The sequence below is a fragment of the Trichomycterus rosablanca genome, chromosome 13, assembly GCF_030014385.1.
Source record: "Trichomycterus rosablanca isolate fTriRos1 chromosome 13, fTriRos1.hap1, whole genome shotgun sequence".
NCBI lineage: Eukaryota > Metazoa > Chordata > Actinopteri > Siluriformes > Trichomycteridae > Trichomycterus > Trichomycterus rosablanca.
This window is the reverse complement of record NC_086000.1, coordinates 3,185,387-3,213,255: the sequence shown is the minus strand read 5'-3', so window position 1 is coordinate 3,213,255 and position 27,869 is coordinate 3,185,387. Positions and strand designations below refer to the sequence as shown.

Here is a 27,869-nt window from a genome sequence, read left to right as displayed (position 1 = left end):
ACAATGAGGTTTTTAAAAACTCCAGCAGCGCTGCCATGTCTTATCCAATCATACCAGCACAACACACACTAACACACCACCACCATGTCAGCGTCACTGCAGTGCTGAGAATGATCCACCACCTAAATAATACCTGCTCTGTGGTGGTCCTGTGGGGGTCCTGACCATTGAAGAACAGCATGAAAGTACAGTCTGTTGCTCAGCGTCCTGTTTTGGTCATTTGAGAGCCAGAATGGCATCGTAGGATTTTCCTGTCCTGCACACCTGCACGTCGCTGAACCCCGCCGCCGTTAGCATGTGCACGTAGTGAGAGGGCGGGTGCTCGCTCCCCTCCGTCTGAACCAGCATGTTCAAAGAGAAGAGCTGAGCCATGAGGGGTCCTTTCCGGTTCTCGTGTAACATCGCCTCCACTAGCAGAACGCCACCACCTACAGAGAAAGGGTATCAATCCACCTACTGCACAGGTTATTAATCCATCATTCTCTTACTCACAGCTATGAGCTTGGAGTGATGCTCACCTGGATGGCAGGCCGTGTGGATGTTCCTCAGCAGTGTAAGACACTTCTCCTCCTTCCAGTCATGAAGGATCCTCGCCAAAACGTACAAATCAGCAGCAGGAAGCTCCTCCTTAAAAAAGTCGCCTTTACAAAAACACACACTCATGAGTATTAGATTAAGAGCTATTTACCCCCCCCCCCCCCTAAAATCTATCCTAGCTAGCACCGCTGAGATCCATAACAGACCACCGTACCACCCGAGCTTCATAACAAGTCGTATCTCATTCAATTAAAAAATACAGATTAGAAACAACAGAATCTGACCTTCCTGAAACGTGATGGCATCGTCGCTTTGAGAAAAATGTTTCTGAGCTGTTTGGATCACTTGCGGTAGGTCCAGGACTGTCACTGTAGAAGCAGGGTAGGTCTGAGCCAACTCACGGGCCAAAGCACCTGAACAGCCTGTAGAGAGAAGAATTAAAATCATATTAATAAAAAATAACGTTAAATAATAATAATAATAAAAAAAAACAATAATAACAATAATAATAATAAACTTTATTAAACAAACATGCTGTAAATAAAAATAATAATAATAATAATAACAAAAATAATAAACTTTATTAAACAAACATGCTGTAAATAATAACAATAATAATAAGAAGAATAACAATAAAAAAGATAAATAATTATAATAAAAATTATAATAATAACAATATAATAATAATATTAATAATAATAATAATGATAATAATAATAATAAATAATGTTAATATTAATAATGTAATAATAATAATAATGCTAATAATTATTATAATAATATTAATAATAATAATAATGATAATAGTAATAATAATATTAATAATAATAATAATAATAATATTAATAAACTTGATTCAACAAACATGCTGTTAATAATAATAATAATAATAATAATAATAATAATAATAAACTTGATTCAACAAACATGCTGTTCATAATAATAATAATAATAATAATAATATAGAAAATATATTTTGTCTACCTGCCCAGTTAAAACTATTATGAAAGAAGAAACAGACAAGAAAAGAAAGAAAAGCAAAAACTAAACACATAACAAAGGAAAGGAAAATAAAAAATGATATAAAAGTTTTTAAAAAATCACTTATTTAATTACAAAAGCTTTTTAAAATAAGAGAATCTACAAAACATGAAGAACGAGAGTTTACTACATTGGGCATTCAAGACTTTTTTCATTGATGGAGACGTCCGGCCAACCTACACCATATTTTTTTTACAGTTTCAATGGTGGGGAAAAAATGCAAATAGTTTTATTTGTGGATCGAGCATCTTTATTTGTCATATATACATCTACACGTGTCCAGTACTATAAAAAAAATTTCCACGCATCCCAGTTTGTTTGGAAGCCGGGGTCAAAGTTCAGAGTCAGTTATTGTACAGCCTTCAAGAGTCGAAAGGATTAAAGACCTCGAATCCACAACCTTGCAGTTCGTAAACCGTGACTGGGCTGGCACTGTTCCTATATTATATTACTGTATTGTGTGATGTATAATATACAGTTTGTGAATTACTATGAATGGAAGAGACAGTAAACACACCTCCAACATCCACTATGGACTTAAATCTGGACAGATCAAACGCAGTGACTACAGCATGACCGTCAATCACCCACGATGAGTTCATCAGACCCATGAACTTCACCATCTCGTCCTCTGACCTAAAACACATCAATAAAGAACATACCAACAGAGTAAATCCAAATAAGAAAGAGAAGTAAGAGTGGGTGCTATAAAGCATCGTGGGTTCCTGGGTTCAATCCTCATGAGGTTTCTTTTTTAAGAAACTCTGGCTTCCACCCACAACCTGCAGAATGTGAACTGGTTCATCTAAAGTGACCCCACGTTTGAGTAAGTGTGACTGTGTGTGAGTCAGTGATGGATATAAACAGAATACACACACGGCTGAACACATCTGTCCAGTAAGAGCGATTTAGCAGACGCTTTTATCCAAAGCGACTTACAGTACTGTGACAGTGTTCAGTCTAAGCAATTGAGGGTTAAGGGTCTTGCTCAAGGGCCCAACAGTGGCAACCAGGCAGTGGTGAGGTTTCGAACCTGCAACCTTTCGATTATTAGTCCAGTTCCTTAACCACTAGGACACAACTGCTTGCGTGTTTTGATCAAGTCTGGAAACCTTCATCCAAACATGCTCACTGAATGGGTTTATGAAGACCCGCTCCCAAAACAATCTGCCAAAACAGAGTGTGTTGACATTTAAAATTCACACACAGAGTGACAGCTGAGGTATCCGAAATACCAAAATGAGGAAACGAGTAAAGGTCACAGCCTCGATTTTCAATTTTTCTGTTTGGCTGCACCTTTCTAAAATCCAGCTCTGAAATTCTGTGATCCAGAGCGCCAAAATAATGAAATAAAACACTTTGCTTGATCGATCTCGCTGTACTTATTTTTTTACCCATAAATATGTGATGGTGCTGTGAGGAACTGGAAGGGGATTTCACACTAAAAAGTCCCGTTACTGGATCGGTTTCATTATTACTCAGGGTACAATGCTACCTTCAAGTGCTCCTCAGAAGCTCGTACTTGATGGGTTTGAAGTCATAAGTACGACAATTCGGCCAACCTGCACCAATGTTATTAGTGACATTTAAAAAGTAAAAAGCCTTATTAAATTTAGATTCAAAATAGTTTTGGTTGTGGACACAAACTAGGATAATCCAGGGCAGACTGAACATCTTTATTATCATATATATAAATCTACACCTGTCCCGTACAATGAAATGCATTTTCCACAGTTCCCAGCTTTTCGGGGTCAGAGCTCAGGGTCAGTCATTGTACGGCGCTTCAAGAGCCGAGAGCATGAAGGACCTTGCTCAGAGTCAGGATTTGAATCCACGACCTTCCAGTTGGTAATTCACAGCTCTACCCACTAGGCCGGCACTGTCCTTGTATTATATAACGGTGTTATATGATGTATAATAAACAGTTTGTGAATTATTATAACTGGAAGAGACAGTAAACACACCTCCGACAGCAAATTGGTATTGGAATTTGATTTCTGCACAACCACTGTGTTAAATCACCTTTTTTATTAATGACAATTTTAAGGACACAGATCTGGACTTTTGATCCTGTCGATCCTTCTGAGATGAGTTCAGCCCTCGTTTGTGCACAGAACTGACACTTGGCTTTCTTTTTCTTTTACGATTTTTAGGTTTTTAGGTAGATTGGATGTAGCGGCGGACGTTAAATGACAATGCTTTTCCGAAATGCTCCCAAGCTCATAGCTTGATGGTTTCTAGTCCTCGTACAATTACATCTAAGGGTATTTAATGGTGACTTCCAGTCTTGTCCTTAATGGAGTAAGATTTTCTGGATGCCCTGAATCCTTTCACAATATTATGTATGGAAGTTGGTGAAAAACCTGAATCATCCTGCATTAAGAGCATTTTTTGAACAATTCTCTCATAAAGTGATGAGCCATGAACTTTCTTTGTTTGCAAAGACTATGCCCTCCTTTCATACCCAATCATGACACCCTCACCCGTTACCAGTTCACCTGCCTTTTGTGTAATGTTATACCATGTCTGATCATGCCCCGCCTTTATGGCTCAGTCATTCTAGAACAGCAATGAATGTGGCTGAACCTACATTCATTTGGACGTTTAGTTTCAGTCCCTGGGTCTCTTCTATACATTTGTCCACTAGGGGCACAATAATTCTGTCCTTCCAGCTCTTACAACCAAAAACAGTGAAATTCTAAGTGGCATTATGTCAAAAATAGTGCAGAAATTGTTTTGTGATCATAATGTACCACTATTTGGAAGTTTAATGCATTTCTAACATATAACTAATATAAGAGGACACCACAAGCTCACCTGTATATGGCTGAAAAGATGTCCTCTGATGGAAGCCCGAAGGTTTTTTCGTTTTGGTTCCTGCCCTCCCTGAAAAGTATTATATACAACCTTATTTTTTTCCTCTGCAGTGAATCCCAAGTCTCGAAGCACATAATGCATTTATTAGGATGTACCCAGTTAGGTACATTTAGGTTGGGTGCTGGGACTGGGTTCAGTATGATGCCTCACCTGACCGCATCCGCCAGGTTGTTCCAGAGAGGGTAGATGGTCTGTGACTGGTAGATGATCATGTCATGGAGGGATTTGGGGCTCTTCTGGGCCAGACACAGATTAGCAGCATCAGTACTGCTGTAATATGCTGGGAAATGGAGACAGAAGACAGAGATTTATATTGAAGGATCTTGATTTATTTCTGATCCTGGTCTTATATTAACCAACATTATCTTAGTTCATATTCACTTAGATTGTAATGGAGCTAATACATCTTAGTATTTGGATACTGACTGAGGAGGGTCAGGCTTTCTTGTACCCGGGGCTTCTTGCAGACGGATCCAGATCCTGAATGGCCTTGCTCAAGGGCCCAACAGTGAAAATTAGCTGTGACTGTTTGATCACTAGTCCAGTACCTTAAACTCTGAGCTACCCCCCAGCTGTACCACTAATTATTTCTTTTCGAGTAGCAGCTCTGTGTGGAACCAGTAAATCTAAACTGTAATCCATCTGTACAAACCACAATCCTGAAGGTTGCAGACTCCGATCTCAGGAACCTCACCTGTGCCTTGTCTTAGCTCCACCTCCAGGATCTCAATCCCGACGAGCACGTCAAGGAGCCGCTCCACGCCGTCACGGCTTGCGGCGAGCTCCTGCGCCACCTCAGCTGCACTCAGGGGCTTCTGGGATCGCAAAAGCAGGTCGAACACACCCAGCTCACATGCTGAGAAGATCACCTGAGGATGGAAAACAGATCAGTGGTAAATTTTCGGTGCCGTCTGTAACCGAATGGTCTCAGGGATTAAAATCAACTGTGAAGCGGTGCTGTAACACAACCCGGATAGACGTTAATCCAGGGTGGAGATGTAGATGCCCGCTATGCCGATAGCACCACTGGGGATTTGAACCCTGGATCCCAGCGGTAGTAGGCTAGCACAATTAACTGCCAATTCTTTCACATTACATTTTGTACTTTGACTTATTTATACCTTGGTTTTGTATTTTCATTTATTCAGGGTTCGAATCCCGGCAGTGCTATCAGCCCGTTGGGTGTCTGCACAGACATTATTGACTAATGTCCGGGGGGGGGAGGTGGCTGAAACAGCCTAACCACTGGGTGGTGCACTTGTCAGTGCGCACTCAGTTCAGGTCCCAAGCCCGGATAGAAATAGGAGGGTTGTGCCAGGAAGAACATCTGGCGGAAAAACAGTCCCAAGTCTGACATGTGGACCAGATCAACTGTGGTGACTCCTAAATACAAGAGCAGTCATATTCAATCCAATTAATAAAAAAACATCTGTATGCTGTATAAGTAGGTGACAGTTTACACATCTGGCGGTAATAAACAGGCCAATCAAAACATGCAGGTAGAAATGAACAGAATCGAACCCTATAATACACAACATCCAAAATGAAAACAAGCCTTAATCCAACCTTGGACACTCTAAAGCCGTTGAGGTACTCCAGCAGTTTAAAAGGGTAGCCCAGTTCACTCTGAGACAGATGTTCAGCCATGGTGACTAAATTCTGGAATAATAATCAAACAAAAAGAGGTTAATCCTGCAGCATATATCTACCTCCTTGTTTCTACACTCACTGTCCATTTTATCAGCTCCACTTACCATATAGAAGCACTTTGTAGTTCTACAATTACTGACTGTAGTCCATCTGTTTCTTTGCATACTTTTTTTTAGCCTCCTTTCACCCTGTTCTTCAATGGTCAGGACCCCCACAGGACCACCACAGAGCAGGTATTATTTAGGTGGTGGATCATTCTCAGCACTGCAGTGACACTGACATGGTGGTGGTGTGTTAGTGTGTGTTGTGCTGGTATAAGTTTTTAAACACAGTGTCCACTTACTGTCCACTCTATCAGTCACTCCTACCTAGTTGGTCCACCTTGTAGATGTAAAGTCAGAGACGATCGCTCATCTATTGCTGCTGTTTGAGTCGGTCATCTTCTAGACCTTCTTCAGTGGTCACAGGACGCTGCCCACGGGGCGCTGTTGGCTGGATGTTTTTGGTTGTTGGACTATTCTCAGTCCAGCAGTGACAGTGTGGTGTTTAAAAACTCCAGCAGCGCTGCTGTGTCTGATCCACTCATACCAGCACAACACACACTAACACACCACCACCATGTCAGTGTCGCTGCAGTGCTGAGAATGATCCACCACCTAAATAATACCTGCTCTGTGGTGGTCCTGTGGGGGTCCTGACCATTGAAGAACAGGGTAAAAGCAGGCTAAAGTATGTAGAGAAACAGATGGACTACAGTCAGTAATTGTAGAACTACAAAGTGCTTCTATATGGTAAGTGGAGCTGATAACATAGACAGTGATTATAGAAACAAGAAGGTGGTCATAATGTTATGGCTGATCAGTGTATATGAGTAACCTATGCTAGATTAACAAGATGCTGATAAATAAAGTCCTGATCCTGTCTATGTCCTGAAACAGTATAGCCCACACCGACCACTCAGTTCAGCCAAAACTGAGTTTGGGAGGAAACCGGAGCACTTTGAGGAAACCCACACAGACACGGGGAGAACATGCAAACTCCACACAGAAAGGACCCGGTTCTCTCCACCTGGGAATTTAACCCAGGACCTTCTTGCCATGAGGCGATAGTGCTACCCACCGTGTATGTATGGTTTCATTCTAGAAGCTCTAACATTATGGAACAGTGTTAACTAACGTGTTTTTTACGTGTCATATTAAATGAGTCATTCTATAATTTGGGGTGCATTCCATGTCCAATGATAATAATTATATTTATTCTAACTATTTTCTTCAAAAATGTCATATTTTACCTATTAATGGAAAACATGTTGTAATATCACAAAAACATTATGTGCATCCTATGCTTCATTTAGCTTGAAATTTGTCATGATGTTCCTAAATGAACAGTTTTTGCTGTGTCCGTTTTTCAGTTGAGGGTGCCTTGGTTTTTAAAATAATGAATAAAATCATTAAGAGCAACAACATCTATTTTTTATTTATTTCAAAAGTTTAAATACAAAAGAAAAATAATATTTTTAAAATTGAGTTCCTCTTTTAAATAATTTAAATATCTTAATTTATTAATGTCCGCAAAAGTTCTGTCAACTATGTTACTAACAGAACTCCACTCAGCAACTCAAAAATTGTTTGTCCTAAAACCATGTGACCAGCATTACATGATATAATTTTTCTCTGTGGAGGGTATATTGAACAAACTGTGGTGAGTGTCCTCTTATTTTTTTCAATATTTTATCTATAATAGAACATTGTCAATGAGTATATTAATTGACTGTCAACTATGTTACATACGTTGTTATGGTTAAAATTTTTTAATGATTTTAATTCAATTGTATGTTCAAATTAGACATTAATCTGTTCAAGAAATGACATGTGGTCAGTCAGGCAAGGTCTACCACTGAAGTTATGGGTCAAAATAGGAAAACTGTCAACTATGTTACCTGTCAACTAAGTTACCTAGTAGTTTACATCACAACATGTTATTCATATAGCCTAGGACAGTGGTAGCCTAGTGGGTAGAGCTTAGGGCTATCAACCTGAAGATTGGCGGTTCAAATCCAGGCTCTGCTATGCAGTCACTGTTGGGTCCTTGAGCAAGGCCCTTAACCCTGTCTGCTCCAGGGGTGCCGTACGATGGCTGACCCTACGCTCTGACCCCAGCTTCCAAAACAAGCTGGGATGTGCGAAGAGAGAATTTCATTGTACTGTACATGTATATGCATATATGACAAATAAAGTATATCTTCTTCTTCATATTGGCACACTTTCACTTTCTCCCTTAGCAACACATTTTTAAAAAAATCCAATAGTTTTAAACAGGTGTCAGCAGCTGAGAAACAGCGGAGATACAGGGATGCTGATCCTGCAAGGAGGGCAGCATATTTAGAGAAGCAAAGAGAGGCATGGCACAAGCTCAGGTCACAAGGGAAGGTGAAAACAGTGGCAGAGATGAGTGAGAGAGAAAAAAGAAGCAAGAGGGCCTATAGGAGGAAAGCACAGCAGAGAAGCAGAGAAAGAAAGTGCAGGCTTGACACCTTAGCTACACCAAGCCACCATCAGCGGACCATCAGCCGCAGGAAACGAGGTAGAGATTTATGACAGCAAGATAGAAAGAGGTTTATGTATTCAACAGAAAATGTGTGTAACAAAGTAAAAGGTCTCCATTCTTATAAACACAGTTACATTATCTGTATCTATATTATATATAATTGTATTTTAATGTTTCAGACAGAAAAAATCTGGAAGAAAAAAGGTCAGGAGAGAAAACTCAAAATTATACAGAGAAATTCAAAAACTGAAAAATTCTCAAAGACTCAAAAGATGCTTCACGGTCTCAGAATCCCCGGCATCAAAAACAAGGCGATTGCTACAAAATGTCCCTGTTTTTTGATTTTTTTATTTTATTATTTAATTTAATTTATTTAATTTTGTACTCCTGCCCTGAAATAAACATAGTGCTTATGGTTAATAATGTGTCCAGTCAACTATGTTAATTGCGTCAACTGAGTGACTTTCATTGTCAACTATGTTACACCTCATTTTTTCACATTTAAAATAACTAAAATGGTGCTTTTGATAGCTTTTAAAGTACACTGCACATCTATACTGTTTGGAGTTTTGCACAACATCTCTTAAAACTATCAAAATGACCTGTATGGTAGTTTTATTATAAAAAATATTCCTGTCCTTAATGACAGTGCTGAACATATCACATGTATGTCTGAAAAAAAATCATTTCTTAAAATTATTTTTAAACATCATTTTATATATGGTAGAATAGACTCAAGATAAAATAAAAAAAAGTGCAGGATTTACTTAAAGTGCAGGATTTAAGCAAATATCTGTAATGACATGCAGTTTGTCCGTAACATAGTTGACAAACTGAGTAGCGAAAACATCCTTTCCCTTTAAAAAAAAATAAATAAATTAATGTTTAAGCTTTGCAACTAGTGGATATGTTACCCTGAAGGAATATATTAACTTGAACCACTGAACCACTGAACCACTGATTGTTCTATAGAGAGAGAACATTGTTTTTGTACTTTTTTGGTGATGTGAAATGTACCCCCAAATTATAGAATGACCCTAATATGTATTTAAAAAATGTAACATATATCCCTAATATGTTCCTAAATACACGTAATAATGCAGTAAAGGCTGGGAGAAACAGCACATGACCAGTTCAGTAGATCACAACAACAAGATCACACAAGTTGTGGTATTCACACTTACCCAACACAAAGACCAAACAAAGACTCGTTCGGTGTTCTGATCAGTTCTTCAGTAGATTTTAGAAGTGATATCCTGCCAGAACGGACTGCTGTTCCACTGACCGCATTGATCCAGGTCCAGTTAATTATTAAACAGTCAAAAACAGCCCCTCAGATCGCTGTGTGATCGAAGCCCTGCTGCTGTACTTCACTCCTCCTCCTCAGTCACATGAAACGTGTTGTTCTTAAACTCACCAGCAGGTGGCGCCAAACACCAAGTAAAAAACCACTTACGTTCATGCGGACGAACATTGAAGTTGCGTTCCAACACTGTATGGACACACCCTCATTTACTCCCCTTTTACTGGTCCTCCTACAGGCCACCCCTGTCGCCATGTTGAAGGGTGTTCACAGTATTAAATTACACTCAAATTTGCAGACTCTTGGAGCTCATTTATAATGAAATGCAATAGAAAGCAAAGTCAAACTAATTAAACTATTATACAACACTAAACTAACTAGAGATCCTCACTTCTGCATCAGATTCAACTTACCATATAGAAGCACTTTGTAGTTCTACAATTACTGACTGTAGTCCATCTTATTCTCGACATACTTTGTTAACCCCCTTTCATGCTGTTCTTCAATGGTCAGGACCCCCACAGAGCAGGTATTATTTAGGTGGTGGATCATTCTCAGCACTGCAGTGACACTGACATGGTGGTGGTGTGTTAGTGTGTGTTGTGCTGGTATGAGTGGATCAGACACAGTAGCGCTGCTGGAGTTTTTAAACACCGTGTCCACTCACTGTCCACTCTATCAGACACTCCTACCTAGTTGGTCCAGCTTGTAGATGTAAAGTCAGAGACGATCGCTCATCTATTGCTGCTGTTTGAGTCGGTCATCTTCTAGACCTTCATCAGTTGTTGGCTGGATGTTTTTGGTTGGTGGACTATTCTCAGTCCAGCAGTGACAGTGAGTGGGCACGGTGTTTAAAAACTCCAGCAGCACTGCTGTGTCTGATCCACTCATACCAGCACAACACACACTAACACACCACCACCACCATGTCATTGTCACTGCAGTGCTGAGAATGACCCACCACCCAAATAGTACCTGCTCTGTAGTGGTCCTGGGAGAGTCCTGACCAGCATGAAAGGGGGCTAACAAAGCATGCAGAGAAACAGATGGACTACAGTCAGTAATTGTAGAACTACAAAGTGCTTCTATATGGTAAGTGGAGCTGATAAAATGGACAGTGAGGTGGTTTTAATGTTACGGCTGAGTGTTCTAATGTTCAAGCTAGCAAAGTCCTCAATAAAAAAAAGCTTTTCCTGAGGAAGCACTAAACTCCACAGCGATTGTAAATATTCCAAACAAACCGAGCGTGAGTTTTATGAGCTACGACACAAAACGCCCCCCCCCTCGATTGTAAACATGAGAGCCGGGCATTGTGCTCGTTATCGTACCGCAAAACAACACAAGAACGACACAGAGGTGGTTTTATTATCCAAATCAGTTTATTTGTTTAAGCATCGTCACGTCTCTCGTCCTTTCGCTCGCTCACACAGTCCCGACAATTAAATATGTCACATGGGCAGAAACCTCATCAGCTCATGGTTATGCTGAACATGCTTTAATAAAATGATGCACATATTTACAGAAACCAACCCCCCCCCCTTTCAATCCCGAAAATATTCAACAACAAAAAGTGATTCGACGTCGACGACCATGCGCTCGTATGCGCTCCCGAAAAGCTCGTATACTGTTTCTTCCACACACACACACACACACACACACACACACACATACACACACATACACACACACACACACGTACAAATAAAGAACTGCAGCAGGAAAACAAAACCAACGAAATCAAGAGAATGAATGATAGAACAGGTTTATGGCCGATACAACACAGTACACAGAGTCCATTAACTACAGCGACGTGGCAGTAACACTGAAAACTTTCCCAAAGTCTATGTACAAGGTGGCAGCCAGGTGGGGAGAGGGGGGTGTTGTGCCTGCAGCATGCCTCGTATCGCCGTCTGAGCATTTTACAAGTGAAGATCTGATCGCAAGGGTACAAAGGTTTCAGGAAGGGAGGGTATTGTTAAAAAAAAGAAGAGATTGTGATGGGTGGTACTTGATGGGAAAGTGTTCTGAGAGGAAGATTGCATAATACATTACAAAGTTTAATATTTAAGGAAAAATCGCAAATACTCAAAAATAAACCGATTATTTTTGAAAACTGCATCATTCTTAAATAATTACGGCTATATTCTGAAGAATCCAGCTCCATTTAGTTATGCCTATATCCGATTTGTCTTATCAATCAATACTTTTGACTTTTTTCTTTAAATATTGAGTCGTCTTAATATCAGAACTCGTAATACTAGAACTTCCATCTCCCAATAAGGATTTTTTTTTTTTTTTTCTATTTTATTGATGCATTTTCTCGGTCACTTTCTCCCAATTTAGCGTAGTCAATTCGTCCTCCTCTCCTGGGGGATCCCAGGAGATATAATAGTAAATATATATATAATAGTAAATCCGACAACTTATTAATCTACAATATATTAAGACTTTGTTCCCATAAATCAGAAGTGGCACGTTCTCCACCTAATTATAGAATTTTACACTAATTATTATTATTACTTTGGTCTCACAATATTACTCTTTAAATATGATTTTCCTCTCCCAGAACATACCAGAACATACGTTTCCCCAAATAAATCGACTCAAGTTCCTTCCATAAAGAATGATCACTGAAGTATAACTTCATGCTCAGTGGCCCCAAACTTCCACCACTCTCAGGTTTCTATCATCGACCATCAGCGGTAAAGCATTTAAGAACCAATCCCATTCCCAAATTGTGTCATCCTGTTCCTCACTCGATTTTATCCCATATTGCCATTTAGGAGTTTCCTGTTTTTTTAACACGACAAATAAGGCACAGATTGTTACTGCGGTGGGCGAGAATTTCCATCTCTCAGGTTATCTAAAGTGAGTGAACTGATTGAAGTGCCTGGATGCTGATTTTCCCTTTAGTTTAGTTTCTGAAGCCGGATGAATAAACAGCGGTGCAGCCACCTCGACACCGACGGTCTCCTATTGCCAAACGTACAGGGCGCTCGTACCGTTATAAATCAGGAGAGCACAGGATTTAAGTGACTGTATATATAACAGAATCAGGATTTGATTTTACCACTACAGCATTTCAAGCTCAAGACCCAAGGTTGCCAGTTGTTCAGTTTTGGACCATACAATCTGTTTTTTCTTTAACTTTTAATGTAAATGTATTCTGGTTCGTTCTGGACAAAGCTAGATTAGATGGATGGATGGCAGGTCATGACTAAAAAGTAAGAGAAGCATTTAAAACACCTAAATAATGTCTGAACGGTGCAGCTCTGAAATCAGTCCCATCCAACATTTCCGACTTCAATTTGCCAGTGAGAACAATGTGCAGCTAAAACAGGATACGAACCAGGCAACCTGGGATTAAGCCTTGCTCAGAGGGCCCAACGTTAGCGCCCGGTGGTGGTAACACAGCTTAACGATAAAGAGCCTTGAACTCTCAGTATTAAATTCCCCTCCTAAGACCAACTGAGAACCATTAAGACCAATATAGTGACCAATATAGTGGCCATGTAGCCTCAACTGTAGCTTTGCTCAAATAACCATCCATCTATCTCTCTACTCTATTGATCTGACCACGAGCCTGTACAACATCCCGTTCCGAAACCCCGGGTGGCGTTTAAGAACCGGCCCAGTCTTCACCAAGTGGGACTCTGTGCCTGTTTAGTTCAAAGTGCCTTTCAGAGGTCAGGCGGAGTCCATTCGAACCCAAATTTAACAAACCCGGTCTTTATGGAGCTGGATTTGCACACATCAATACAGACAAGCTGGACTAGAAATAGCCACAAAGTTATAACCATGTTATTTACATTTATTTAGCGATAGGTGTGGCTGGAACACCCGAAAGTCAGGAATTAGGTGGGGGTGTCCACATACTTTTGGCCGTATTGATTGCTGATTTTGGCTTTTCTGAAACCGCTATACCTCTGCTATTCCCCTTAAACCTCCATACAATCAGACTGACGCACAAAAATACCCACATTAAGGCTAAACAGGACCGCTCACCCCACACAATCCCACCATTTGAACCCGACTTGCCAGTTTAAAAACAAGGTGTGTAACGGCGTAACCAGCTCCATTTCACCCTCTCTCTCTCTCCCTCTTATAGCAGTCGGAGCTTTTCTTAACGTGGTTTCCGAGCAGTGACGTGGCAAACGATCGTGACGTTTCATTCCTTCAGTCCTACATTGATATGCATGGTATATGGGGTACAGGTTTGCCCCAGTGTTTACGGTGACAGGAGACCAGTACGCTCATCCTCATACATTTCTGTAAACTGGGGTGGAACAGAAGCATAAACGGTGTTAAACAATAAAGCAGAAACCAAAACGTGCTCTGTATCAAACTCCTGGAAAAAAAGCTTTTATTTATTTTGGATTTCCTGCTTCAGCACAGTTCAGGCGGGTTACTATTCGGCTGACGGGTCGAACCGGGTGTTTTGGAGCCGTGGAGAAACCGAGGAGAATGCGCACCTCCGCCGGGACCGAGAAGCTCTATAACACACACAGGAAGGCATGGACTAGTTTATAGCGGGACTAGTTTATAAAGGGACACCTGGAGGCAAGTACGGTACAGATTTAATGCTCCAATCAGGTCGCGAGACAGCACCACTGCCGCCCTGGAACTACACCTGAGCCACCACTTCAACGGCGCCGTCGCTCCCGGGTGCTTCCGGCCGGGGGCTTTAATGCTGGAGCGGGTTCGTATTCTGCTCCGTTAGTCCAATAGGATCGAGTTGTTGGGCTGAACAGGGTTTTTGGGCGTCGACGGGCAAATCGGCTGGATGCTAGCGTTCCGAGTCTCAGGCTTTGGTCACTTTAGTCGTGTTTCAGATGGTCCTTGATGTCCTCCTCGTCCGTGTATTCCGACGGCTCGTCGCCCGGCTTCAGCAGGCGACCCACGTAGTCGTATTTTTCTGCGCGGGACAGGACAGAGAGCGAGAACGCCACGTGAGCACACCGACAGTAAATCAAGACATCGTTTCTATTTACAGCATGTACACCGATCAGCCATGACATTAAAACCACCTCCTTGTTTCTACACTCACTTACCATATAGAAGCGCTTTGTAGTTCTACAATTACTGACTGTAGTCCATCTGTTTCTCTACATACTTTTTTAACCTGCTTTCACCCTGTTCTTCAATGGTCAGGACCCCCACAGGACCACCACAGAGCAGGTATTATTTAGGTGGTGGATGATTCTCAGCACTGCAGTGACACTGACATGGTGGTGGTGTGTTAGTGTGTGTTGTGCTGGTATAAGTGGAGTTTTTAAATACCGTGACCACTCACCGTCCACTCTATTAGACGCTCCTACCTAGTTGGTCCACCTTGTAGATGTAAAGTCAGAGACGATCGCTCATCTATTGCTGCTGTTTGAGTCGCTCATCTTCTAGACCTTCATCAGGGGTCACAGGACGCTGCCCACGGGGCGCTGTTGGCTGGATGTTTTTGGTTGGTGGACTATTCTAAGTCCAGCAGTGACAGTGAGGTGTTTAAAAACTCCAGCAGCGCTGCTGTGTCTGATCCACTCATACCAGCACAACACACACTAACACACCACCACCATGTCAGTGTCACTGCAGTGCTGAGAATGATCCACCACCTAAATAATACCTGCTCTGTGGTGGTCCTGTGGGGGTCCTGACCATTAAAGGGGGTAACAAAGTATGTAGAGAAACAGATTACAGACTACAGTCAGTAATTGTAGAACTACAAAGTGCTTCTATATGGTAAGTGGAGCTGATAAAATGGACAGTGTGTGTAGAAACAAGGAGGTGGTTTTAATGTTATGGCTGATCGGTGTATAACAGGTTTCTCAAACATCCTTATGGGGAAAAAATACCTTGACCACTTTATTCTGCATTTATTGCCAAGTGTAACTTAGCACGACTTTTGGTCCCCGCTATAAATAAAAATGAACTTGCGCTCGCTCACCCATGAACTGCATCTCCCACTCTCTGACGCTCTCCATCTGAACGGCGTTGAGATCAGACAGGTCGTCGTATTCGTCTCGTAGTGCATCTTTCTCCAGGCAGAACGTGGCCAAACCACGGGTGGCGTCCCGACCGGCAAAGATCCCGTATGGTCCCTCTGTGGACGGACAGACAGAGACAGAGAGAGAGAGATTTAGAAATAAGTTTCATATGTGATAGACTGGCGCCCGGTCTAGAGTATTCCATGGTGATGTAACCCAGCTCTAATGTAAAGGTATCCAACTAGTAAAAGCTATTTTCATTTACGTCTTTATCCAAAGCGACTTACAGTACTGTGACAGTATTAGGGCTGGGTATTGCCACTAATTTCCTGGATCGATTCGATTTCAATTCACAAGGTCCCGATTCGATTCGATTTTTAGGCATATTTGAGTTACATTAACAGGTTTTGTTTAAATATGTACAGATGTACAGAGAACGAATGTGATAATTGTACAAAGAACACTCATTATTAAAAATATTTGTTTTTACATAAATAAGTAATCCACAACAAAAAACAGTAACATAAATTTTGTTTTTATTATTATTTTATATGTCTGACACGCTACAACAGTGTATATGTAATGTAAACATACACCTGGCTGGGGGGGGGGGGGGGGGGTTCACATCTACACCATCTATCACCAGGAGGAATCTCAGATGAGTCTGTCTGGTCTCCCAAACTACGTTTTGTCACAAAAACACACGTGAGAAGTATCGAGGGGTTTAATGAAACCACGTCCTAAAATACACTCCAACAAGTAGCGAGCGATCAAAGTTTGTGCGCTGATGAGCAGCGTAATATCAAAGAGAAAAAAATAAATGAATCTGAGTGGATTTGGCAACACGACCAACAGGGATTGTTCTGAAGTTGGAGGTTAATAAATATTTTGTTTTGTAGAGAACGATAACTATATTACAGACTGAAGAAGTCATTCGGATTGAGTGACGAAACGTATCTCTACAACAAACTGGTGTCCAGATGAACTGATTCAACTTTGTGGATTTGTGTACCTGGATTATTGAGCATGCATCAACAGATATATTACGCCCCTGCTCCACTTGTTTACAACCTCTCCCGTGCGTTTCCCCTCGCTGTTTCACATTGATTAAGAGCCGAGTCGCTCCCGAGCCGGCAAATCTAGCGCAGACCAGTCGCCGAAGACCAGGGCAGAAATCATGTAGTGTGAACCAGGCATTACTGGAGCTTCTGCCATGCTGAACTGATGTGCAGGTCAGATCTCGTTGCACGAAAAAAACAGCGGCTGGTCACGCGAGATTAAAGGTAACAGATTTCCGTGTACACCGTAAAAAGGGGCTCATTTAAAAGATCGATCTCGCGTTTATATGAATCGATATCGGATCATTCAAATAAAGATCGATTCGAATCGAAAAATCGATTTTATAAACCCACCCCTAGACAGTATACAATCTAAGCAATTGAGGGTAAAGGGCCTTGCTCAAGGGCCCAGGGGTGGCAACCTGGTAGAGGTGAGGCTTGAACCCGCAACCTTCCGATTACTAGTCCTTAAACACTAGGCTATATCCTATAAATAGTATCACTCACTCACTTTCTTAACCGCTTAGCTGCTGGAGCCAATCCCAGCTTTTCAATGGGCACAAGGCACACAGTAACACCCTGGACGGGGCGCCAGTCCATCGCAGGACACACACACGCACACATTTACCTATAGGGCAATCCAGTGTCTCCAATTAACCTGACTGCATGTTTTTGGACTGTGGACGGAGCTCCCGAGGGAAACCCACGCAGACACGGGGAGAACATGCAAACTGCGCACAGAAAGAACCCGGAGCGCCCCGCCCCGCCCAGGAATCGAACCCAGGGCGTTCTTGCTGTGAGGCGACAGTGCTACCCACCGAGCCACCGTGCTAAATAGGATCATTTGATGGCAAGTTCAGTATCAATACGACAGATCAGTGGAAAAAATATTAGTTCTTAATATTCAGTCCTGAGAAGAGAACTGGTCGGTCCACCACTGCTTAAAATCCGTGTTCGAGTTCCAAACTCTGTCAGGACATCGTGGCAGCTTGAAGTGTGTGGAATGCAGACACACACACACGGACAAACTCCAAAACAAAACGACGATCACCACAAAACCTTCAGTGCTACTGTACAAGGTACAACAAGACAGTGCTGCTTCCTTCTCATATCTAGAAATGCTTTAGCGCTGTTCTGTTCCATTACAGACACCATAACAGGTCAAAAACACACACCAAACTCATTCCAAAACTAAACCGAATTCCTTATTTGGTAGGAATGACGGTAAAGAAGAAATCTGAAGTTCAGTGCCAAACACATCGACTATTAATAGCCTTGCTGGAGTTAAATCTAAACCAGTCTAAACATTTTTCCCCCTAATCTAGTCGTGTCCAATCACCCCGATTGCTCCTCTATACTGATTCGACCCTTCACCGCTGACTGAGGACGCCTCTCAACCGACACACGCCCCCTCCGGCACGTACAGTCGGTACAGACTGCATTTTTCACCTGCACGAGTCGAGTTCATATAGTTGACAGGCACTGTGCACGGAGGGCCACACCCCCACCAGCATTATTCCTCAGCCCTGTGCTGGCAGTCAGCCAGCAGGCTATGTTATGAACCATATGTTATGAGCCAATCGTTGTTCATACAGCCGCCCAGCCCAGTCGGAAGGCAGAGCCGAGATTCGATACGATGTATTCGAAACCCCAACTCTGGTGCGCTAGCGTACTTTACCGCTGCGCCACCCGAGTGGCCAAATCCTCTGTATTCTTGTGCACACTTTAAAGTTCAGTGGATGCTTGCTTGACTGTGGACACTGACTCGTTGTGGACATCGTTTTTCCATGGACCTTTTAACATGTGCAGCCAAACTGTTCCTATTTATGCGAGCACAGGGAAGTCACCAGCTATAGTCAAGTCATTATAACTGATAAGAGACTGACAGATTCTGGAACTATTTGAAAGTATTTCTACACTACAAAGTGAATCATTATAGGCATGCAGTGTGTTTTGGTTGATCACGTTTCTTGATCATCGAAACCAGCAGGTCAACAAGCAAATACATTTATTTACTTGCCAATAGCGGTTAAGGTACTGGACTAGTAATCATAAGGTTGCAGGTTCAAGCCTCACCACTGCCAGGTTGCCACTGAGTAAGGCCCTTAACCCTCAATTGCCCAAACTGTACTCGGTCAGAACTGTAAGTCACCTTTTTAAATTTGTGGTCATTTTTACTTCAGGTTTGCAGTGAAGGGCATCGCCGATGGGCACTGCCTGTTGATATAACCTTTGGAAAGCATAAATAAATAAATAAATAAATAAATAAATAAATGTTAAAACCTGCCCTCATCAGCCATGTCTTATGACCAAGCTGTTATGACCACATTGTGAGCGGTTGTGATACTTTCTTCCTTTGTGGCTTATATAAAAAAAACACGAGATTCTGCATCATCTGATTCTCATGTGAAAAATGTTCTTCTAAACACACACGGAGATTAAAAGATACTGATTAAAGACAGTTTGTGCATGTCAAGTACAAACTTGGCACTAAAGTATCAGTACCAACGTTTTTTAAAATTATTATTATTTTGTTTATGCATTTTCTTTCCTTTTTCTCCCGACTTGTAGCGTATCCAATCACCCAATTGCATTACGCTTCCTCTCTAGTGATGTCGACCTCCACCCTGGTTGAGGAGAGCCGTGCGCAGTAGCCGACTGCATCTTTTCACCTGCGCCGGGCGAGTTCATATGCGGATCAGCTTTGTGTACGGAGAGCCACTCCCCGATCACACGATCTCTCGTCTCTGCGCGGGACCCGTCCGCCTCCCACCCCGTACGAACAACAGCCAATCGTCGTTCACGTAGGCGCCCTGCCTGCCGGAGAGCGGAGCCGAGATTCAGATTGACGAGTTCGAAATGTCAGCTCTGGTGGTCTTACCGCTGAGCCATCTGAGCGTGAGGGAGTGAAGCTGAGGGGGAATTCAGTCTAACAGCAAGTTAAGAACAGGTTTGTGGTTGCATCCCTTTAAGTCTTTGTGTATGAGCTGAGGTTGCTTGGCCCACAATCAATGTTCTGTTTGATCCTAAAGGTGTTCAGTAAGAATGAGGGCTCTGTGCAGGCCCGTTTATGGACCTTGCTTTGTGCAGGAAAAGTCCCAAACTGCTGCCACAAAAGCAGAAAAATACAATTGATCATATACACCAATCAGAGAGCAACAGCTGCGACTAAAACAAGTCACTTCTGGTAGAATTTAGTATATTAACCAATTTAAATATATGGTATAGAGGACATCACAAAACCTGATCATGTGCTTATCTAAAAAGTATTACACAATATTATAATCATATGATATTAAGTACAAGGATCAACCCTCTCACCAGACATTCCTGAGCGTCCACTAATAGAGGCAAAAGTCAGGAGGTTAAAAGCAAACAGCAGATTCTTGGCGTAAACAGGACAAAGGCTAAATAACATGTGGTTACTGCACCAATCGAATCAACCAGAATAAAAAAAAAGCAGCACTGGAATATGTGGCAGTGGTCAAGGTTCAAACCAGCATGGCAAACCGAATGTAAATACGAGGCCAGGAAATATTATGACCTTTAACTCGTGGGATGACACACACACTCCCGTCAGAACGTAAATACGTGTAGATACAGTTATTGCTGCTTGAACTGACGATGAATTGGTCATAAGTTTGAAAATACTATACTGTGGGGTGAAATGAAGTGGCCTTTTCTCTGATCAACTTGATCACATGGTCACGAAACCTGATGTGGTCATCTGCCTTTGAAGGTTCTGCCTCAAGTTTTCCCCGTGTTGTGCATTCTTACAAGCTTGGTTCTTGGAGTTCACCACAACTGGAACCAGTCTGTCCATTCACCTCTGTCCGCTCTAATCAACAAAGCATTTCAGCCCACAGAACTGCGGCTCACTGGATGTTTTGCATAAAAACCACAGTTCATCAGCAGTTCCTGATATGCACAAACCATCCAGCCTTTCACCAACAACCATGCCAACTATACCCTTAAGTATAGGTCTGTATTTTAATGCATTGCTGCTGCAGCATGACTGAAACGTTTAATAATCACACGAATAAACAGGTGCTCCTAATAAAGTAGTTCATATATACACGTGGTGTGTGTGGAATGAGAACAGACCAAACAAAATAAAGCCTGTCTAGCAGGCTTAGGTGCGGCCAAGATGCTTGATTGCAGATCAGATGGTTCGAATCAAAGTTTGAGAGTTAAATAAGCATCGGATTGTGAACCTAAATTCAAAACAACCAGGATCTAAACGTAGCATTAGCGCACTGCTAACTTCACAGGCTGCAAATGTAAACCAGGGATTTCTAGTGCAAATGTCAGACAGCTGAATATTTCATGTATTTCATCATTTGTAAGCATTTTATGTGGCTTTGCCAAGAACAAGGCGGGCTGAGAAGTTAACATGCCAGTACTTTGCGCGTAGACTAGGGCTGAATACCAAATCGCACCCTACAACCTACACAAGTGCACTATGCAGGGTATAAAATGAACGAATCACTCAGCATATGTAGTGTACTTTATGTTTACATGGAAGGCATTTGTAATTGAACCGTGGTTATCGTTATCTATGTCCACGTCAACCACAGCTGTAGTTTCATTTTGAATCAAATTTTATGATAGTTTTACTTTCTAAGTTTTCCTTTTATTGAAGAAAAAAACAATTATTATTAACAACGCCTGAATTATTAATGTTTACGTATGGTAAACAGATTGTAGCGAGTCCACCAAACTCACTTTCAAGTTCAAACCAGATTTGCAATTAAGTTCAACAAGATATGATCAACTGACATGCAAATGTAAACACAGATTCTTATTAAAATTTAATTTGTTTTATTTAATTTGAGAGTTACACTACAGGTTGCCTAGTAAAACAGGGAGTTGATTGAGCCTCAACAAAGAGTCGATTCTCCAAATCCATGAATCGAAATTCAAGAGTCAGCTACGACCCAAAAGAGCCGATTCAGAATAGTAACATTGGTTCACTCAAATGACTCGATTCAGCGTTTTATGATTAGGTTGATGATAAATCTAGTATTATTACAAGGTATGCTTTTTTTCCTGTGCTATTTTTTTGGACTTAACCTCATTGTACACAGTAGTATTTGGGATAAAGCATATTTTTTAACTTGTCATTTTAAATTATGGTGATGAAAGGTACCATTTAAAGTGGTGTGCGGGGGTTTTATACTATATTTACATGAAGAGCTGGTGTTTATAGCAAGTGCTGTCATATTTAAAAATATGGAGTCGATTCTAAGTAATTTAAAGAATATAACATCTTGGATTTCAGCTGTGGTTAGACCTTAGGTGCACCATTGACCGGCCAGGCACCTAGACAGGCAAACAAATAGGTAAGGTTTTTCATTTGTGTTAATGTTTACTTCTGGTTTTACACTTGTGTACTGTAATTGTTAACTTTTTAATGGTCATGATAAGTACCATTTAAAGTGGTGTGTGGGTATTTGCTTACCATTAGACTAATAAACTATATTTACATGAAGAGCTGGTGTTTACAGTTTTGTGTAGACAGCAAGTGCTGTCATATTTAAAAATATGGAGTCGATTCTAAGTAATTTAAAGAATATAACATCTTGGATTTCAGCTGTGGTTAGATCTTAGCTGCACTATTGACCGGCCAGGCACCTAAACAGACACGACCGGTCGTAAGTCTTTGAAGGGAGGAAAATGGTCAAGCAAAGTATGTGAGACTCCGTCTCTGGCGGGTGAAAAGAAGCCGCTGGTGGCTGATCTTGTGTTGAAATGGGAGCCCAGCTCGATTAGGGGTGGGGGCCTGGTTCACAGTCGGCATTCCAGTTGATGTCGTAGATGTTTAACAGGGTTGTGGTGTGGTGTCTTTTATGGACCAAGTTTTGTGCACCATACTGAAGGTGGAACAGGAAATCGCCTTCCTACAAACTGTTGCCACATAGTTGGAAGCTTAATTACTTTATATTATTATTACTTTATATTATGTTAGCATTCTAGTTGATTATGTGTCTGGGTTTATAAGCCAAGGTTTATAATTTGAGGTAATGTTTACTTCTTTTTTATGGGGTTTATAGTTTTGTGTAGACAGCTATTTAAGTGCTATTTAAAAATATGGAGTCGATTCAAAGTAATTTAAACAATATATAACATCATGACTGAAGGCAGCCTTACTAGATTTCAACGCATGTGTTCACATTTTACCTTAATTAGATTGTTAAAAAAGCTTTCAAAGTCAATTAAAGACTTTTATTTAGGTGTTAATGTATGCACTTATTTCCCAAGCAATTCACAGCTCGAAAAAGAGTTGAACGCATACTTTAAGAGTCGACTCCCTAAATCTCCTAATTTACCAGCAAGCCACCTCGAGCAGAATCGATTCCTTTTCACACCAACACATGAGTCGACTCCTCACTTCAGAAGCATAAAACCAGAGAATCGACTCTTTTCGGGACCGACTCCCAGCCCTAATTTTAAGCGGGCAAAATTCTAACTGTAGTGAAGTTAGCTAGCGGCTCTTCATGCGGACTCTTACCGCGCCCGTAGAACTTCTTGCCGCTGGTCACGTCGAACACTTTCATGTTGACAGCCATGAGTATGCGCGGGTTCTGGACGCCGTCGTACTCCCGCAGCTGCTCCATAGTGAAGTCCCGCCGGCCCATTTTGGGCAAAGCCGAGGCCTTGTCTTCCCGGGCTCCATCTGGGCCTGACCTCCTCAACCAGCGCCGGTACACGCCATAGCAAGCGGCTAGAAACAGAACGAACAAGCCCAGATTGAGCAGCATGCCGCCGACACCGGGCACTGAATCCAGCTCCTCTGTTGTTGTGCCCTGCCCGCCACTTGTGTCAGCTACTCCGCTGCTGCCGTCCCCATCGTCCGCCATACTGCACGTTAGCGCCCTACCCACACACCGCGCCCCGCCCACCAGCACCTATGATTGGCCGTTGACAGCTAAGCCTGTTTGTGATTGGCTTTAAATGTTAAGAAACGAAGCTTCTCTCTGTTGATTGGCTGGCTCATTCCGCATGGGATTTGTAGTTCGTTCTTCTGCATTAACGCCTACAATTCACGCTGCACCTAAAACCTCGTTATTACTAATTAATTCATTTTTTAATTCCGCAACTGCACTTGATCCTGGTCAGGGGCGAGGTGACTCAGAAACACTGTGTACCCTAGACAGAGCTTCAATCCATCTCAGGGCATCAACAGTTTAAACTCTGCATTAGGATCAAACCCAGATGTTCAGAGACCATGTTGCTGTGCTGCATCTACACCACCAATTTCAGAACTGTTCCAGTTTTTTATATTATAAAATATAATCTTATTAAGAGTACTAATAAGCAATTCTGTGCAGGGTAAATTAGTTTATTATGGTCAGGGTCTCTGTTAGCACAGAGCGCCTAAAAACTTTGGGCACAAAGAGGGAATAGACCCTGAACGAGGTTGCAGTTTTTTTTGCCTTTCGCCTAGGTGCAACAGAGAACAGACAGGTTTGTAGGATATACTGGAATTTGAAGTACCCAAAGGAAACCTAACAGACAGGGCATGTCAAATCCCACACAGAGAGTACATAAAGGTGGGTTTTTAAACATGATTTATTGGTGTTGTGCAGCCTGCCAACCAAATCAAGGTTCATATCTATGTACACAAAGTCAAAAGACACTGAAGTAAATCTGAAGTGGCCGAACAGTCTGGACATCAGGAGGTGGACTTGTCAGTGAGCTCTAAGTGCTGGTCCCAAGCCCGGGCATCTGGTCTAAAACTGTACCAATTCAGGTATGCTGACTAGAATGATCCACTGTGGCAACCCTGAAAAAAAAACACCTTGGAGAACCTGAAAGAAAAGAAATAAATATTATTAAATAATAAAACCATTTAGTTTTGTATGAAAGCATTTAAATATATCCTGAATATCAACAATATCTCCATTATTATTATTATTAATTATTATATTTCTGTTGTATAGTCAAGTAAAAGAACCACTTTTATTTCAATGAAACAGCTTCACTGGCTCCCAGTCCAGTATCGCATCCAATATAAATTACTGGTGATGGTTTTCAAATCGTTGCATGGCCTCGCCCCATCATACCTTTGCAGCCTGCTTCAACCGAACTCTCCATCACGTACTCTCCGCTCATCTGACTCGCATCTCCTTACATTACCAGCCTCTAAACTCCGTACTGTTGGTGATCGGGCATTCAGTATTGCTGGCTCAAAACTCTGAACTGCGTGCCTGTACATCTGCCACTGTCTTCAAAACCAGCCTAAAAACACAACTATTCCAGCTAGCTTCTGGGTAAACACAAAGTTGTACTTTATCCTTTATTTATTTATTTAGAAATATTTTATATATATACTTTTTATTATCTTTATCTTTTAGATTATATAATATTTTGTCTTTACTACTTATTCATAATGTCTTAACCTACCTGTATCTTAATTATTTGTTTCTTTGTCTTTGTATTTTATCATTTTTATTGTAAAGTGTCCTTGGGTGTCTTGAAAGGCGCTTATTAAATAAAATATTATTAATATATTTATTTTGCATTCATGCATTCATGCTTAAACAATAATAAATGAATCCATTTATTAGATTCCTGTCACTTATAAATAACACACCTTACAAGTTTTGGGTTTTTATAAACAGTTTTAATACTTTTTTATATACTTTTTTTTTTTTACAAGTTAAAACGTATTTGCAGTAAAGAGAAAAATAAAACTGAACTCGACATGCATGCGAAAAACACACCAGCAAAAAACAATACTAAAATAATACGGCTCAATACAAATGTAATCAACCCAATCAGAGCAATTCCTTATTTTTATGTACAGTTTCTTTTTGTATTTCATAGCGAATAAGCTGCAACAGCAATAAAAATATGATTATCATTAATTATCACTCAAATAAAATCAAGACAAAATATCCCATCTCCGATAGAATGTAAAACTTGTTTTTTTATCTGGAAATATATAGTTCCTTTTTCTTCCTAAGCAATAAAAATTCATAAAAAATAAAACTTCAAGTACATTTCTAATTTAAGTCAAAATAAATCATGGTGTTACATAGCAGATTAAAGAATCCTATCTTTGCACACTGTTGGTTTTAATACCTTTTTTTTTGCACCAGCTCTTTTTAAGCATCATTCTATATATTTATTTCACTCATTTTATAAACGCATTAATGACAAAATGCACGATTCACCAAAAAAAAAAAAAATCTATATATATATGAAAATAGTGTCACTTAGTTGTCATGATGTTGTGTCTTATCTGGCATTATTATAAGATGCACTACTTGGCACTACAAAAGTATTTGGACACCTGACCATGAGCTTGCTGGACATCCCATTTTAATAAGTGATCTTTTTAGTGGTAACAACAGCCACTTTTCTGACAGGGCTTCTCACTCAGACTTTGAGGTATGTATGTGGGAATTTGTGCCCTTTCAGTCAAAAGAGTATTTGTATGGCTGGGTACTGATGATGGTCAAGAAAGCCTCAATCAATTCCTTTATTTTTTATTTTTATTGATGCATTTTCTCCCAATTTAATGTAGTCAAATGGTCTCCCGCTGCTGGAGGATCCCCGATTACAGTCGAGGTGGGTAGATTGCTGCTCACGCCTTGGAACCCTTTTTCACCCATGCACTCAGGGTCCTTACACAGCGTTTAAAGACCCCACCCACATAGTCCGGTCATCCCGCCCTAGCAGAGACGTCTCTGCTGCAGGCACTGCCAATCATGCCCGCTAGATGGCTAGATGAACCGAGGAGGTCAGAATCTCGGCGCTGGGCGTCATCAATTCCTTTATGTAATTGATTTATCACACCTGTTAGCGACTGTTGTGGCTGAAACACACAAATTCCAAAAATAGAAGGCGTGTCCCAATACTTTTGCTCCAGTAGTGTACAATCTGCGCTAGTCAGTGTTGTCCCCCCCCCCCCCCCTCCCTCAAACGAATAAACACTGTCTCATTTTAGTAAGCGAGTCATTTTGATCAGGCACACACACGAAGTTACGACGCGTCTGATAAAAGTCCGGATCTATTTCCTGATATGATTCAGTTCAAACTTTTCTTTGAAATGTAAGGCACCCCAGAGGATAAAATAAAAACAAAAGAGATTTACATTCAACAAGGAAAGCGCTGTCCACAAACTAGACAGCAGAACGATGATACCGATTGTGCCTGATTAAAACGTTTAAAATGAAAGTCTGATGCTGTTCCTGCTAATATATATAAAAAATAAACCTACGGGTGTAAAGTAGTAAAATTGCTGAAATTTTGATGGTTGAATACTTTTTGAATGCTTTAACAGTTGGTTCATGTAGCAGATTAACAGTGTAGCTGTAAAACAACAGCCTTTATATAATTTGATTAAAATACCCATCATTCAATGCACCATAACGGATGATTTAATTCGCCGCGTGTCCATCTTTGGTTTTGTTAGCTGCATCCGATTGCTGATTCCTCTTCTTGTCCTCCTTTGCGGCCGAAGTAGGCTCGTTCGCGCTCTTAGCAGCTGCTCTCTGATTGGCCGAGGCTGCCTTGGCTGCAGCCCGCTGATTGGCTGAGGTGGTTTTAGCGTTTGCCGGCCCGGGTTTAGTGTTTGCCGGAGAAGCGGACCGATTGGTCGAATCCGTTTTGGCTTCCGAGGAGGAGTTGTAGCGCTTGCGTCTGCCCTCGTCTCCTCCGGAGGACGAGTGTCTCCGCCTCCTGCCTCCCTGATCCTCTCCCATTGGTGGCTGGAACGGAGGAGGGTAGTGAGATCAGAGAATCACATTGAACCAGAATGGACCATGATATGCGTATGGGTCTTACTTCCTCCCCTAAGTGTTAGTAATGCACATGGCTGAAACACCTAAGCTCATTGGTTAGAAAGGGCGTCCGAAGGCTCTGGCCATA

At 41.3% G+C, this 27,869-nt stretch overlaps 3 protein-coding genes across 4 annotated transcripts in view; all 3 read right to left on the bottom strand.

The window, feature by feature from the left end:
• Nucleotides 1-183: 183 nt before the first annotated feature.
• On the bottom strand, nt 184-9,923 carry asmt2 (acetylserotonin O-methyltransferase 2). Its single transcript, XM_063007298.1, has 9 exons — nt 9,837-9,923; nt 6,022-6,114; nt 5,150-5,324; nt 4,606-4,735; nt 4,396-4,464; nt 2,096-2,214; nt 822-959; nt 519-641; nt 184-428 (listed from the first exon to the last, which is right to left on the bottom strand). Exons 2-9 carry the CDS (start codon nt 6,100-6,102, stop codon nt 217-219), a joined length of 1,047 nt encoding a protein of 348 aa, XP_062863368.1. The 5' UTR covers nt 6,103-6,114; nt 9,837-9,923; the 3' UTR covers nt 184-216.
• Nucleotides 9,924-11,315: 1,392 nt separating this feature from the next.
• Nucleotides 11,316-23,861, bottom strand: pgrmc2 (progesterone receptor membrane component 2). The gene is made up of 3 exons (XM_063007137.1): nt 23,503-23,861; nt 15,894-16,049; nt 11,316-14,870 (listed from the first exon to the last, which is right to left on the bottom strand). Exons 1-3 carry the CDS (start codon nt 23,849-23,851, stop codon nt 14,773-14,775), a joined length of 603 nt encoding a protein of 200 aa, XP_062863207.1. The 5' UTR covers nt 23,852-23,861; the 3' UTR covers nt 11,316-14,772.
• Nucleotides 23,862-25,606: 1,745 nt separating this feature from the next.
• larp1b (La ribonucleoprotein 1B) overlaps nt 25,607-27,869 on the bottom strand; it is a 32,510-nt gene continuing 30,247 nt past the window's right edge. For both annotated transcript variants that reach the window (XM_063007131.1, XM_063007132.1), the window contains one exon: nt 25,607-27,709. In XM_063007131.1, coding sequence (XP_062863201.1) covers nt 27,380-27,709 — 330 coding nt within the window. In that variant the 3' untranslated portion in view covers nt 25,607-27,379. The remainder of the gene's footprint in view (nt 27,710-27,869) is intronic.